Source organism: Azolla caroliniana, unplaced genomic scaffold (genome assembly GCF_043228905.1).
Source record: "Azolla caroliniana isolate FFs.n. ecotype wild unplaced genomic scaffold, voAzoCaro1.0.p SCAF_2, whole genome shotgun sequence".
Lineage (NCBI taxonomy): Eukaryota > Viridiplantae > Streptophyta > Polypodiopsida > Salviniales > Salviniaceae > Azolla > Azolla caroliniana.
The window spans coordinates 16223875-16240444 of record NW_028230437.1 but is presented as its reverse complement, the minus strand read 5'-3'; the positions used below and the strand labels follow the sequence as shown (position 1 = coordinate 16240444).

General features: G+C 46.6%; 1 protein-coding gene across 1 annotated transcript; it reads left to right on the top strand.

The window, feature by feature from the left end:
* Positions 1–13659: 13659 nt before the first annotated feature.
* LOC147867428 (ran-binding protein 1 homolog b-like) lies at positions 13660–16570 on the top strand. Its single transcript, XM_087315210.1, has 4 exons — positions 13660–13883; positions 15594–15745; positions 15896–16021; positions 16098–16570. Exons 1-4 carry the CDS (start codon positions 13690–13692, stop codon positions 16292–16294), a joined length of 669 nt encoding a protein of 222 aa, XP_087171336.1. The 5' UTR covers positions 13660–13689; the 3' UTR covers positions 16295–16570.

Genomic DNA, 16570 nt, shown 5'->3' with positions numbered 1-16570 from the left:
CAATCAAGTGTTTTGTCTGATTCAGCCATGCCCGGAGGATGGATTGAATCCGGCTCGTTCCCAATTGCGATTTGGTTTCCGCCACTTGTCGTTCCTCCTTCAGTTGCTTGATGATTTTGACGTTGTCTTCCGCCTGCGCCTTGTAATGCGTCAATTGCCTTTGATATGTGCTTTGTAATTTTTGCAATATTGTTGACGCTCTCTCTTTTTCTGCCTGCTGCTGCCTCTGGAGCTCCATCCGGACCTTCTCCGCCTCATCCAAGCATCTTGTATTTTCCGCACGTTCGTCGGCGATCGCCGTCGCGGCCCGCTCAACTTCCTGCTGGAGCTTGGCCATCTGTTCCTTATGCTCTGTTTCCAGCCGTTTGTAGTCCCGGTGCAGGTGCTCAAAATCATCTGTCTTTTGCTTGAGTCGTGCGTTGATCTGTCGACGGGCCCGGTCCTCGCGGTCCTTCTGCTGGCGGAGCTCTTCCTTTAGCCGTTCAATCTCTGTTTCCGTCGTTTTCCGTAGCTTGTCCTTTTCCTGCAGCACTTTGTCTTTCTCTTCCTTTAGCCGGTCGTACGCTTGATGGCCTTTCCGGAGGCTCTCCTCTGCCCGGCGGAGGTTCTCAGCAGTTTTCTTTAATTCGGCTTCGGCCGCTGTCTTCAATTCTCATTCACGGCTCCTTAGCGCTTCTTGTGCGGCAAGTTCATCTCTCAATTCCGCAAGCTCCTGGGCTTGTGCCGCATCTCTCGCCGGAACGGTTTCCGTTGCCGAGGTCTTATTGCTATGTACAGGTCAATCCGTTTCTTTATTCTGTACACTTACCGGAGTCACCGGTGATTGGATCTGTGTTGCCGTTAAGGCCATTTTGGCCATCTCTGTCGTGACCTGATCCAAGTCTTTTTCAAGGCACCGGATTCTGGACCGGGCCGTCTCTAGTTGTTCGGTTGTGACGAGCAACCGTTCGCTTTGCACTCTTTCTTCTGCCTCAATATACCCCACTGCTCCGGCTATCTGTTCGCCTATCCACCGGAGCCACAGGCTACCGATGCCTTGTTGTGCTTGCACGGAGGATTGACAGATGGGCTCACTTGTAGATGGGTGGTCCCGCCTGGTTGCGCCGAGTTACAGTTCCGTTTCTGCCCGTGGACCACCCTGTTGTCCTGGTTCCCCTTGCGCTTCTTCTTGGCTGGCCGAGGGAGGCTGCATTGACCTTTTCGGCTTTGGCGGGATGGGACTTGCCGGTGTTGCCGGTGGTGCCGGGGCTTCTGATTCCGGTGCCATGCGCACCGGTTCCGGTTCCTTCCTTGGCGTGGGAGTCTCAGTATGGGGAGCTAGTGTTCCCTCCGTCTGAGGGTCCGAACGTTTCTCGGCTGCCTCAACAGTCCTTGCCGACGACCGTCGCTGGAGGTGCTCCGTAGGCTCCTCCTCTATTTCCTCTTCCTGAGCCCCGGCATTGAGTTTTGCCGCCAAGGGGTCCGCTTCTCTATTCACCGGTCGGCGGAGTGTAACCTTTACGGGCTGTGCCGGTGGTTCCTCCTGCACCTCCGTTGGGCGCTTCCGGCTCTGGCTTCCGGCTGTCGCCTGTTCTGCATCCGCCGCCTTTCCCTTACTAGCCTTAGAGGCCAACAGCTGTTGTCGTTTGGAAGCCGTCTTTGGGGTGCCCTCCGCCACTCTTCCTCGCTTCTTGGGCTAGACGGGCTGGACGGGTGGCACAAGCAAGGTGAGCCACTACGTTACGGCGTGCCATATCCTCCGTCCGTCTCGGCCTTCTTTGTCGTCTTTGCCTTTGACGATCTTGATCGCCGCACACAACCAGTCTACGATCAATACCGGCCAATCCACCTTGACCCCTTCATAGGTGGCGATGATCATCCCTGCCCGGTTCTGCGGCATGACAGGGGGTCTAGGGTACACGTGGCCGTATTCGTGGAGCACACGAGCAATCTCGCGGAACAACATATCTCCGCCACCCTGTGTCCGGTAGCCCTTGCTGGCTAGAGAGTACTCACCAAAATACCTGATGAGTTGCTCCGGGGTTGGATTGTCGATCGTGAGTATGCCTCCCTCCGGAAGGCCTGTTAACGCTCGAATCGCCTCTGCCGTTATGACCTCTGTGTCGATTTCTTTGATCACTTTGTCGGCTTCTTTGTGTGGCGGTACTTCCATCATCATCAAGAAGCCCTCGAGCCCGTGTTGCTTTAGCCATGTCTTGGCGGCTTCTGACAGCGTTTGCGGGTCCATTTCTGTGTCGAGGTCGGATTGCGGTGGCGAGGTTGGATGGTGATGAGAGTGAGGTTGAGAGAGAGAGAGTTCAGAAGGCGGGGGTTCTCTATGCGCAGGTTCTCTGTGCGCAGGTTCTCGTCTGATGATCTTGCAGCGTCTTGGTGCTTTTGTGCTCCTGGGTTCGCGAAAGTAAAGGGTCTCTATGCGCAGTGGTTTTTGTCTGTGCATTCTGGCGCCTTTTTTGAGTGTGTGCATGTCGTGTACTAAAATAGCATTATGTCCTGTGGTGGCGCTTTAAATGCCCATTACGTACCTTTTCGCTCCTCGCTCTTTCATCCATTCATTCCTCGCTTTTGCATGATTTTTTTTTTTTTTTTTTTTTTACAATAATTTAATTTAGTGTGACGTTACTTGTCCGTTGGTCCTCTCGGACCCTTACCGGCCTCATTTTCCCCAGTTACCGGCTCGCCTTCTCTGCCGTCTTGGTGGTTGCCGTTTCCCTCACTGGTGTCGGTCCTTTGCTCAAATGGGTTCTTAGGCATCGATCCTCTATATGGCTTCAACCGGAATCCGTTGACCCATTTGCCTAGCACTTCGCCGGCAAGTGTCCCTAACTGGTAGGACCCATTATACTCACGTGTTAGCCAATACGGTCCGGTCCATCTAAACCGTAGTTTACCCGGCATCTTGCCCATCCGGGTCTGAAATACTAACACCGGTTTGCCGATTGCGAACATTTTTCGTTTCCTTTCCTGTGCCGGTCGACAAATGCTTTCCATCGCCGTTGCTCCAATTCTAAATGCAGGATGCTGGCCAGTCGTTGTTCCTCGAGTTCACACAACGTTGTCAACCGTATTGCCTCCGACTCCTTCTCATTCAGCCGTTCCCGTAGCTGGATCCGTAAGCTGGGTACTTGGAATTCCACTGGCATTACTGCCTCTTGTCCGAACGCTAACCGAAACGGTGTTGTTCGGATGCTCGTCTTGTATGTCGTCCGGTATGCCCAAACTGTGCTATGTAGCTTTGTATCCCAATCCGTTCGGTTTTCGTTGACGATCTTCCGGAGGATATTCTGGAGCGTCTTGTTCGTTGATTCCGCTAAACCGTTCGCTTGTGGATAGTAAGGTGTGCTCCGTTTGTGGACAACGGCATAGAATGTCGTCAGGCTTTCCACTACTTGGCCGAGAAAGTGCCCCCCTTGGTCGCTTATTAATTCAATTGGGCATCTGTAACGACACCAGATGTGCTCATATAGAAACTTCGCCGTTGACGCAGCGGTGTTGTCCCTTAATGCTTTGGCCTCCACCCATTTCCTGCAATAATCCGTCGCGATGATGACGTATCGATTACCCATTCTCATTGCCCGTGGCTTGAACGGTCCCACAAAGTCCAGCCCCCACTTCTGGAATGGCTCGAGTGGTAGTACCGGCTGGTGTGACATGCGAGCCTGCTTCGTTGGCTGGCCCATTCTCTGGCATAGATCACATTCTTTTGCGTATCGTACCGCATCTCTTAATGTCGTTGGCCACCATAGGCCACTTTGCCATATTTTCCTGGCCGTCGCATCTCCGACATAGTGACCTCCGGCAACTCCGCAGTGGGCTTCCCTCAGTATCAGTTCCTTTTCATCGCTGCGCACCGCCCGTCTCCATATGCCGTCCGCGCCCTTGTGGTATAGTGTGTCTTGCAGTAAGCAGAAATGTCGGCTTTGCACCGCCAGGCGTTTCCGTTCGTCCCGGTTCATCTCTTCCGGAGGCAGTCCTGTGCTCAGAAACTGGTGCATATTTGTGAGCCATTTGTCTTCCTGTGCCACCGTCTCATCTGCTGTCGTCTCCGTAGTGACTCGAAACAGCTCCGCATCCGGAAACTCATCCGCTACTCCGTCACCCGTCTCTCCGGACTCTAATCGGCTTAAGTAATCCGCCACGGTATGCTGTATACCGGGTCGGTGGAATATTTCAAACTCAAATTCCTGTAATAGTAAGGTCCACCGGGCCAATTTGCCGGTGAGTGATGCTTTGGACACCAGGTAAAGGAGTGCCGAATGATCTACATGGAAGGAAAACTTCCTTCCCAATAAATAATGCCGAAACTTTGTCACACTGTAGATCATCCCTAGAGCTTCTCGTTCCGTGGTAGAGTAGTTCCGTTCTACTTGGGATAGCTTCCGGCTGGCATAGTACACTGGCCGGTACCATTTTGGCTCCGTAAGCTGCATAAGTACGCTTTCGATTGCGATGTAGGAGGCGTCCACGAACACGTGAAACTCTTTACTCCAATCCGGAGGCTGCACTACCGGTGCCTGCGACAATAGTACCATGAGGGCCCTATACGCCCTATCCTCGGTGTCGGTCCACTGGAATGGTGTCCGATGTATGGCGGCATGCAACGGTGTAGCCAGGTCGGCCAATATCGGAGCATCCGACTGTGCCACCGGATCTGGCCTAAGAACCGGCTTAATGCCTTTGCTGTTGCCGGCGCCGGTGCTTCTAATATGGCTTTCACTTTGTCTGGGTCGACTGCAATACCTTCTTGGCTCACAATATGTCCTAATAGAGTTCCACTGGACACGCCAAATACACATTTTGCCGGATTCAAGCTTAGTCGGTACGCTCTACACTTTTCAAGACAAAGGCGGAGGTGCTGAAAATGGTCCTCCTCCCGGCTATAGCTGGCGAAATCGTCAAGGAAAACCTGCATAAAAGCCGGAATATATTCACCAAAGATTTCCATGATGATTCGTTGAAATGTTGCCAGTGCCGTTTTGAGTCCGAACATCATCACCACGGCCACAAACACCCCCCATTCGGTGACGAAAGCCGTTTTCTCTTGGTCGTCAGGGTGCATCCGGATCTGATTATACCCACTGAATCCGTCTAGGAAGCTATAGACCTCATGGCCGGCGACGGCATCCAACACTCCATCTGTGAACGGAAGTGGAAACGCATCCGTTACCGTAGCTGCATTGAGTTTCCGGTAGTCCACACAAACTCGAATTTTTCCGTTCTTCTTCGGTACGACTACGATCGGGCTCAGCCATGTCGCTTTCTTTACCGGACGGATAAAGCCAACTCTTAGCAGTTTGTCGATTTCCTCTTTGACTTTGGCGGCATAATTGGGATTCATCCGGTACCATCTTTGTGCCACTGGTTTTGCGTCCTTGCTCAAGTGAACCTGATGCTGGTATAACTGAGGGTCGAGTCCTCGCATGTCTTCGTATGACCAGGTGAACACATCGCGAAATTCCGTGAGAAGTGTGATCATCGCTGTTTTGTCCTCAGACTTCATCTTCTTGGCGATGTGCACCGGTTTTGCTTCGTCCGGGTCCCTAGGTTCACCTCTTCCAATTGCGACGCTTTTACACGCTCTGAAACGGCCATTTCCCGTTCCAACGCTTCTTGCGCTTGCCGTAACTCCCGGATTGCGTCTTTATCCGGTTCTGCTTCAGCCTCTTCCGGTTGCGGTAAGTATGGTGCTACTGCTTCGGCAATGTCAATTTCGAAGAGGGGTATGATCTTCGGGTTTTCCTGCAGGTACTGAGCTTCTTCTTCGTCAGCTAACCCTTCTAGCATGTTGACGCATTCCGCATACAACGGTGTACATTCCTTGCCAGTGCTCGTCCTTGGCTGTGTTGGTACCCGTACCTTGGCTTTTCCTCGCCGGAAGGTAATTATATTTTTCCTCCAATTCTGTTTGATATGTGTCGTTTTCAACCATGGCCGCCCCAGCAATAGCGGGTATGCGCCTTGTGCCTATAATTGTAGCACTACTGCTGAGATGTGAAATGTATGACCGTTGACGGTGACTTCTAATTTCCGCATTAATCCTGTCGACCGCATTGAGCTTGTATCGGCTATCCGCAACCAGAACGGACATGGCTCCCACTCGTGGATTCCTAGGGCGTCACACATCCGGAGGCTTATTACATTCACCCCAGAGCCTCCGTCTATAACTGTGCCGGGGAGTTCTTTCCCTTTTACAATGGCAGTGATTACCGGACTACTGGTGTCCACCACCGTTGGTCCCTCCTCCGGATTCGAGAAGAGTACCGGTGCCGGTGATGGTTCTCCTGCCGTCATGGCCGTCTTCAGTCCTTCCGTGAATCTTGGCACGAGTTGTAGGAGTCTTCCTAGTGGCAACGTAATCTGGCATTCTTGCAACGCCTGCCATGTCTCGTTCTTGGAGTTACTACCGCCGGCAAGCCCTATGGTGTTCTCCTTTTGCCGTTGTAAGTCTGTGACATTCTGCTCGTTTGCTTTCTTTACCCATTCCGTTACTTGTTTCCGGATAGGTTCCTGCGTCTCCCATTCCTTGACCATGCCCTTCGACCTTGTGGTCACCTGCTGCAGATCTGCCACCTCAGGGACTACCATATTTACCGCCGGTCGTTTTTCATAGCTCTTCACCGGACATTGGTTACTATAATGGCCTTCCTGTCGGCAGTAGTAGCAGTAGGCTTTCCGGGTATTGCTAGATTCGGCATTGTCTGTTGTACCCGGGGCAGGTCCTGCGGTACACGCGGGGTTTTGGACCGGTTGGCTGCTTGGAGCTCCTTGTTCCGGATCCCGGGGGTAGCCACCTTTTTTAAAATGCCGTTTTTTGTTATAGCTCTTCTTATTGCGGTACTCTTGACGGGGTTGCCCGTTATATCTGTCGTATTCCTCCCGTTGTTGACGATACCCGGGGGAGTGCTCCCGGTCGTAATGTTCGTATCGTCTATTGTAATCCCGGTACCGATCATGCCGGTCATAGTTATCCCGCCGATCACCGTACCTGACATCATTCTCCCGTCAATCGCCATACCGGACATCCTGTGCCGGTCGGTCGCGGTCCATTCGCCGCCAGCGTTCCTCTTCTTCATCCTGGTTGCTGCGTGGCTCAATTTGTCGGACGGGCGGTGCTTGCCGGTTCAACAGATTATACTCGCACCTATCCGTCGTATGGCTCTTGGATTGACAGATTACACATTGCGTCCTCATAGTGCATTCTAGAGCCGAGTGTCCGGAATTCAAGCAGGTTGTGCATTGTATTGCTTGCCGAAACCGGAGGTCTTCATCGGACGGTAACGCCCGTTGGAGTGCTCCCAGTGTGAGCCAGGAGCTTGTCTTTTCCATCTCTCTCACCCGGTCAATGACCTGGTCGATGGTACTTGTGCGGAAGTCAATTACCGTGCAAACCATGCATAGGGGTTCCCGAAGCGCGTTTAGGAATATAGTCCGTAATTCCTCCTCCGGGGGTGCGCGGACAAGCTGACTATGCATCCGTTGAAACCGGATGACAAATTGGGGAATGCTCTCCCCTGCCTCCTGTCGGATGGTATAAAATAAGCCTACCATTATGGTCTGCTCCACCTCCTTTTGAAAAAAATGCAAGAATTTAGCTTTTAAATCTGCAAAGTCGGCTGATGTGGATACCAGCCGGTCTACATCCGGGTATGGAATGACATATGCAGGGGGAGCTGTTTCGTGGCAGTCGAGGCTACAGAAGACGGTTGCATTGTCAACCACAGAGGCGGAGTACATGGCGGCTGTGGAAGCGGGCAAGGAAATATTATGGATGAAGGACTTCATCGGAGAGCTCGGTATCCGGCAAGATGAATACCGACTCTATTGCGACAGTCAAAGTGCCATCCATCTTGCTAAGAATGCGGCCTACCATTCCCGGACGAAGCATATCCAGCGAAGATATCACTGGATCCGGGAAAGAGTAGATGACCAGGAGTTCGCACTGACGAAGATCCACACGGCTGAGAACGGGTCAGATATGCTGACCAAAGTGTTGATACCCGACAAGCTGGAGGCATGCCGGAAGAGGATCGGACTAGTAAGACACCCCATGCCGGAGTGAAGGGGGAGTTTGTTGGGAGACAAGTCCCTCCGGATGGGAAGGGAGAAGAACAGTGATGATGAACCGGCCTCGGCCGAAACCGGATGAGGAGTACCCGGCTACGGAGAGCCGGATGGTGCAGACCCGGTGAGAACCGGATGAGGAGTACCCGACTACGGAGAGCCGGATGGTGCAGACCCGGTGAGGAGTTCTCACCGGATGAAGAGACATATTCGTAAATATGTTTCTGAGAGTCCATCATGGCTATATTTGTAAATAGCCGAAAAGTCATATTAGTATAAATATGACTTAGGGCAAACTTTTAGTTGTTGATATTCTTGTTGGTGCAAGAAGAGAGAGAGCGTGTAACCGTGTACAGAGAGAGAGAGAGAAAGAGGTCGTTGCCTCTGTTGAAACCGCCGCCTGTGGTGAAGATCGTGAGCACGAGGTCGTTGCCTCCGTGAACTCACTGTTGTACATTCTAACATAGTGATAGTTTGCAGCCTATGGGCTGCCGTTGTTTTTTCCCTAGTTTGGGGTTTTCCACGTAAACATCCTATGTACTCTTCTCTTCTTTGTATCGTGCATTTATTTCCCGTTTTCTATGTATGATTCTAAGCTCGGTTGTGGCCGAGCGTTGCGTATAGGGAGCGTGCAGTTACTATCACTTGGCATGTGCTAGCATGCTTCAGACTCTCTCCATTATGGTCCGGTTCATCCGTTCAGCTAGCCCGTTCAATTCTGGCGTCTTCGGCATGGTAAATTCATTCCCTTCGACCGACAGTACCCCTCGAACTGTCCCCAGTATTCTCCTCCGTTGTCCGCTCGAACCGCCTTCAGCTTCCGTCCGGTTTCTCTTTCCACTCTCACGTGGAGCTCCTTGAAGACGGATAACACTTGATCCTTCGTCTTCACTGGTGAGACCCACAACTTCCGGTTGTGGTCATCTATGAACGTCACGAAGTACTGCGATCCGGCATGTGACTTCGTGTCCACTTGACACACATCGGTATGCACCAGCTCTAGTGGTGCATTCCATATCATCGGTGGTCTTGACCGGAAGGAGTTCCGGTTTTGCTTGTCGGCCAAGCAATCAGTGCACTTCTCAAGTTGCACATCCTTCATCGGAGTGTCGTGAATACAAATATTTGTCAAGAATTAGATGTTGATTTTGAAGAAACTGAGGTGGAAAAGGTATTGTTACACCTTCCAAATGGTAAAAGCCCTGGTTGGGATGGTGTTACAAATGAAGTTTTTAAGAAGTATGTTGGCATGCTTAAGAGTCCATTCACACAAATGTTTCAACAATGTTGGGATTCTAGTTTCCTGCCTGAGAGCTAGAAGGTGGGCTTAATCAAATTGATACCAAAGGTACCATCTCCGGAGTCATTTCATCAATAGAGGCCTATTTCATTGATGGGATGGTTGTACAAAGTGTTTGCAAAGATATTATCCAACAGACTTCAGAACTTCTTACCTCAACTTTTCATCCATCTCAATATGGTTTTATTACAGGTAGAAATATATTGCATAAAATATGGGGTTTGGTCATGTTAATTGGTCTTTGCTCTCAGGTGTGATGTTAATTGGTCTTTGCTCTCAATAGAGGCCTATTTCATTCATGGGATGATTGTACAAAGTGTTTGCAAAGATATTATCCAACAGACTTCAGAACTTCTTACCTCAACTTATTCATCCATCTCAATACGGTTTTATTACAAGTAGAAATATATTGCATAAAATATGGGGTTTGGTCATGTTAATTGGTCTTTGCTCTCAGGTCCTCATATGTGTCGACTTATCTTTTTGCTAGAGCAAAATGCAACCTCGCGTGTGATGCTTAATGGCGGAGTTAATCCAAAAGTTTTTCTTACTAGATCCGTGCGGCAAGGATGTCCATTAAGCCCATTGTTATTTGTTATTGTTACACATCCTTTGTTAGTAATGTTGTCAAATCTTGCGGCCAGTGGTGATATTGTGGGTTTGCATATTCTTTCTAGTGGACAATTGGTGGCACAAGCATTGGCTGATGATTCTTTTATGTTTTTACAAGCCTCAAAAGAAAATCTTAAAAGGAGTATGCAAGTTTGGGATCAATTTGTTTTGGCTTCAAGGTTATATATAAATTGGAGGAAGTCTCACCTTATTTCTTGTACGGAGAGTGTTTTGGAATGTTTGGGATGACGAGGGTCAGTGATTACACGAGGATCAATTTATTGACATTTGGGTTATCCATTGGGTGTTGATGTTACAAATGTTCAATTGATTGATTGGATTGGTAGTAAATTGAAGGACAAAATTATGTATTGGAAGTCACAATTATGGCCCTTTCATGTACGACTCAAAGTGGTGCAATGTATCTTGATACCCATGTTATTATATTTTTTGCCTTTACTACCTTGGACTAAGAAGGCATTACAAAACATGTTACAACCTATTCAGTTCATGTTGTGGTGGAAGGGAGAAATGATGGGAGTTACATGGATCTCATGGGACCATTTGGCTACTCCTAAAAGGTTAGGTGGTGCAACAATATTGGATTTGGAAAGGCATTTGATGGCTCGTAGATTTGCATTATTATGAGATATATGTCAACAAGATCAACCATGGATATCTATGATGCAATATTTTATTGAGCATGAAGGATTGGTGCACGGGAAAACAAAGATTCAAGCATCCTGATGGTCATTACTCAATGGAAGTATTTCTCTAAAGATTTGACATTCTGTATGTGGACAACATTTGGTAAGATCGTGGCAAGATACATTATCTCTTTCTGAATGGGGACCATCAAGTGATCGAGAATATTGTAATTCATTACAAAATGAATTGCTTGTTTCTTCTCGAGTGATGTTTTGGCATGGGAAAGAGAATTTGAGATCTCAATTCAGTCGTTTATTTTGATTGGGGATTGTACATTTGGAAGATGTGTTGATAATGAATCTCAAAGGTTGTTGGATTTTGAAGACACCAAGCGATGGTTATGTATTCCCCCAAATTATGGATTTATTTGGGAGAAATTACAAGATATACCATTGTTGCAAGGATATTTCCCATTGAAAACAAATTTTGCACCTTGGGTGGATTGATAGTTACAAGATGGTACACGCTTGTTACAGGTCACTACAAATATATTGTATCATCATGTGATGGCATTATTATTTTGGCTATCTCCTAAAGCGACGAAGTTGTGGAATGTATGTCAGTCAAACGCAAGGTGGTGGAAAATATTACAACGTGGTTGGCATTACCATCTACCATTTTGTGCAAAGGTATTCATATGGAGGGTCGTGATTGGTGGGCTCCCATCAGGGTCGGCCTTAAAGAGACGAGGATTAGGGTTTGGCACTTGTTTCTTTTGTACCGTTCCATTGGAGGATAGTACACATAGGTTCATTAAATGTCCTATAGTGTGTACCATTTGGAAGTACTTACCAAACATTTGGCAAGTTTTAACCCGTTGTTGTTTGAGACCTCAACAAGGGGTTTTTTCTCAATATGTTCAAAATGGTTCAAATGATGAGATGGAGATATTGTTCCAATTTTTACGTTATTGGGGTCTACAACACAATTGGAATATGCGTAATGCTTTCATGTTTGCTAATATACATGGGGTGAAAGCTATATAAAGAAGCTGAAAGGTATTCTCATGTAGAATTTTTGGATGTTAGAGCATGTGGGGATCATTTCCTCAAATGCATATTCAGGTTGTTTAATGGCATTACAGGATGTCCCTCTCACTACATAGGCATAAGATAGGTAGAGGAGACTAAGAAGTGTTGTAACTAAGTGGATTTTACATACAATTAATATAATCGTGTGCTTTTACCGAGAGAGAGAGAGAGAGAGAGAGAGAGAGAGAGAGAGAGAGAGAGAGAGACGGAGTTCATAATGCAGTGCCGGCCAAGCTAGCCTCAAGTCTAAGCTAACCTCAACTGTAGTGAGCCCTAGAGACTAAGCTAGCTTCAATTGTAGTGAGCCCTTGAGTTCGTGCTAACCTCGACTCAAATGTGCAAATGCAAATCTCAACACAACTGAATCCTCGACTCTAGAGAGCCCTCAAGTCCGCGCTAACCTCGACTCTAGATAGCCTTGACTCTAGAGAGTTGTTGAGTCCTAACCGAGCCCTTGAGTGCAAATCTCAGCACAACTCAATCCTTGACCTTGAGGAATGCTATTTTATGAAGAGGGGAAAATTTTATGAGGCAACCCATGACAAGGTTTTAATGGTCTTCGCGCACAACATCATATCCTCCTGGTTAATGTCCCCCGTGGGCCTACACAAGTAGCACATGCATACGCGTTTATGTGACAATGCCCAACAATTGTGAAGATTGGGACCTGAACCCTTCTGCATAATCCATCCGCACAACCCACTCCAATCCACTCATTTGCACAATATATAACATGCATATCGAAAGGTGTTTCATTGTCAAGAGCTCGCAATTGTAGACACTATCCTTAGGAAAGGTCCTCAAAGACCTATTTGATTCATCCAACGTTTTGACGGGAACTACAACGCTCCTTATGCACAACGCTCGGCCACAACCGAGCTTAGAATCATACATAGAAAAACGGGAAAATAAAACGCACGACACAAAGGAGAGAAGAGTACACAGAATGTTTACGTGGAAAAACCCAAACTAGGGAAAAAACCACGGTAGCCCACAGGCTACAAACTATCACTATGCTGGAATGTACAACAGTGAGTTCACGGAGGCAACGACCTCGTGCTCACGATCTTCGCCACAGGCGGCGGTTACAGCAGAGGCAACGACCTCGTTCTCTCTCTCTCTCTCTCTCTCTCTCTGTACACTGTTACGCGCTCTCTCTTCTTCTTGCACCAACAAGAAAATGACAACAACAATTATAAGTTTGCCCTAAGTCATATTTATACCAATATGACTTTTCGGCTATTTACAAAGCCACGATGGGCTCTCAGAAACATATTTACGAGTATGTCTCTTCATCCGGTGAGCACTCCTCACCGGGTCTGCACCAACCGGCTCTCTGTAGCCGGGTACTCCTCATCCGGTTCTCACCGGGCCTGCACCATCCGGCTCTCCGTAGCCGGGTACTCCTCTTCCGGTTTTGGCCTCGACCGAGATTGTTCGTCGGCACTGTTCTTCTCCCTTCCCATCCGGAGGGACCTATCTCCCAACACGTTTAATGGATTGATTCGCACAACTATTGTTAGGCGTTGAGTTGAAGTGTCGGATGTTGGTTGCGCTAATTACTACCATTACATTCATTGGAAGCACCCTATCACGTTGAATGTCATGTGAGGTCGCCAAATTGGCAAGGCCTGGTTGCGGTCGGTCGAGATAACACACACGCAAGCTCCCGACAAAAGACAAAACACACAAGGGCCCTAAACATTGATTGGGTGTTTCTTTGTTTATAAGTAACATATATGTATGTATGTATGTATGTATGTACGTACGTACATACATGATATGCATACATATTCACTCTAAAAGAAGAAGAAGAAGAAGAAGAAGACAAGGAAACGAAACAGAAAAGAAAAAAAGCAAAACCCTAATCCCTCTCCTCTGTTTATTTCTTCTCCATTTCCATCTCTAACTCTCTGTCTGTCTGTCTGTGTTTCTGACTGCGTGTGTCACGTCCTGTCCGATCCGATCCGTTGCGAAGCCATGGCAGGATCTGGAGATGAGGATCGAGAAGAGACCAAGACCACCACTGCTGCTGCTGCTGCTGAGGATGCAGAAGACGATTCCAAACCTTGTGCCGACGAAGAAGACACCGGCGCAGAGGTCGCTCCCATCGTGAAGCTCGATGCTGTCGTCGTCAGCACAGGTGAAGAGAACGAAGATGCTCTTATCGATCTGTGAGTTCCTCCCTCTCTTCTGTCTCCATCTCTGTGTTTCTCTTTGGCCGTTTTTCTTTTGCTGTTGCTGTGGATTCTTCTCTTTCATCCTGTGTATGCCATCCGTTTTGTCGTTCTTACTTCCAATCTTCCAAGCGTTCACTCGATGTATTTCTCCTATTCGATGTCTGCGTTTTCCATCGATCTTTCCGTTTTTCGTTCCTGCCATTTAGTTCTTTCTCTTGTTCTCTCTTTTCCTACGCTATTGTTCATCTGAGTCGTTCTTTCAAAAGAATTTGCATAGAAATTAGTCTTCCCCAGATCGTCCTTTGGACTGGCACCTTTCTTGAGTTTTATTCGTTCTTCACTCTCAGAAATGCATAGAGGCCTTTCTGGATATGTCTTTTTTCGATAGGTCTCTTGCACCTCGATATTGTGACATGCCATCTCTTCTTGTGCTTAGTAATCATTTCAAGGAACCATTTTTTGTTTCTTGACCAAAACATATTCCCATTTGAAGCATTCAATCCGAATAGTTTGTTCTGTTAGGATTAACTTTTTCTCCCGGGACGACATTTTTTGTTTTTTGACTGAAAGATCTTCACATTTGAAGCATTCAATCTGAATAGTTTGTTCCGTTAGGATTAATTTTCTCTCCTAGGATATTGGTTTTAACTTATTGTCCAGAGCTTTTTACTTTGTGCTGACATGTTGAGCAAACAATTCAAGGCGTCATTATTATCTTTGCTGGGGCTAATAACTAGCCGCTCTATCGTCTTTGTAGCCGTTCATCTAAAGCTTTATTTATTCATTACATTAGCTTTTTGGCCACTGAGTCTAAAGTACAAAGATTTTAGAATAAAGTTCGAGCTCAAATGCCATGGAATGTAACAATTTCGTTTCCTTGGTTGATAACTGATTATTCTTGACTGTTTTGGTTTATACTCTGAATTGTTTCTGCTTATGGTAGATTCTTTGAATAACTTGTTTATAAGAACCATGATATATTGAGTATCAACCTGGTTATTTTTTCCCCTATATTGTTTGCACGATTGGAAAGACACTCCTTACCTTGTAACCTTAATTACATTCAACCCACTTACTGCATGTAAAATTATCTCCAATGGTGAAGCTTTTCTTCTTGCTTTTGTATAGTTCTGCATTGGCATACAGGAAAGCTTACATTAACCAATTTGATAATGTTAACAACAAATGCTGGAAGTATTTTTCTTTGCCTTTCAATCCAAGAAAGGACTTCATTGAATGTTCCAGGTGTTCTATGGTTGTATTTTTTGTTTATATTGAACTACTGGGGAAAGTACCTGTTTGTTAATGTTATGGTTAAATATATGAAGCGTCCATGGGTTTTCTATCATGTCTGCATGCATATTAAGTAAGTTGCACCCTACTGATTTGGTAAGCTTAGGATAATATCAATGCTGGAAACTTATTTTGCATTTTCTATTTTGCCTTATTTTGCATTGCTAAAAAAGCCAAGCCCTTATAGATGGAGTAAGGTTTTGATTAAATCTGTAAAACTTTTTCTTAGTTTTTCTAATTGGTCAGAGAAAAATTGGTCAGATTGCATTCTACAAGAAACCGGCTTTACACTGTATAATTCATTATATCACTTTAGTGAATGTACTTCAGAGAGGGTCATTCAATTCCATATTATTGTTATTTAATGTTAGAAGCTTTTGTTGCCCTCCTTTTGTGTTTGCTTGTATTTAGGAAAGCCAAGCTTTACCGGTTTGATAAGGATGGAAACCAGTGGAAAGAAAGAGGAGTAGGAGTTGTGAAGTTGCTCAAGCACAAAGAGACTGAGAAGGTTCGCCTTGTCATGAGACAGAACAAAACATTAAAGATCTGTGCAAACCACATAGGTATGCTCTTTTCGGTTCTTCTATTTTTTATCTTAATCTGACCTGTGGCTTAATGGGGAAAGTCCATAACCACGGGGCCAAATCAATGCTTATGATAATATGCTGTATTTGCAAACTTGTTTATTTGTGAATCTTTACTCTTGTTGGCAGTTATTCCATCCATTACCCTTCAGGAACATCAAGGAAGTGACAAGACTTGGGTTTGGCATGCCCCTGACTTTGCAGATGGAGAGGTTAAAGAAGAGCTCTTTTGCATTCGCTTTGGCAGTGTTGAAAGTAGGTATCTTACAGATGTTGTATTTTATGTTTAGATTTTACGACATTCTCAAAATAACTTTTTTTGCTCCTCTAGATGCTCAAGCTTTTAAGAAAGCTTTTGAAGATGCACAAAATGCTGTGTCTTCTAATGCTGAAGAAGTAGAAGAGCTCTTGCAAAGTCTCAAAGTTGATGATCAGGAGGAGAAGAAGAGTGTTAAAGAGGATCAAGAGAAAGAGGTCACAAAGACTTCTGCGGATAATGAACCTAGCTCTACGAAAGAGGGAAAATAACTGGACTCGAGTCTTGTCTATAAAGCTTTGCCATTTTGAGACTGTCTTGTTCCTTAAGTCTTTTTTCTTTGCAACTCGTGGGGGTCGGTGTGGTCTACTACTATGTAGGTCTATTTTCTTGACTTCTTTGTTACGGCATTGTGCAATCCATCACAAGTTGGCTGTTCCAACTTGTCAGAGTCTTAATACCTTTATTTTCGAGGTTTAGATCAAGATGTTTATTCTGAATTTGAAAGAACACAAAAATTTATCGATGAGTTTATTTATGTCCGTCAA

Bases quoted from the DNA above. Each gene is read 5' to 3' on its own strand.
- LOC147867428 (XM_087315210.1), top strand. From the start codon at position 13,690: ATGGCAGGATCTGGAGATGAGGATCGAGAAGAGACCAAGACCACCACT. The intron at 13,884-15,593 runs GTGAGTTCCTCC...GCTTGTATTTAG, and splicing joins GAAGATGCTCTTATCGATCT to GAAAGCCAAGCTTTACCGGT. The intron at 15,746-15,895 runs GTATGCTCTTTT...TCTTGTTGGCAG, and splicing joins GATCTGTGCAAACCACATAG to TTATTCCATCCATTACCCTT.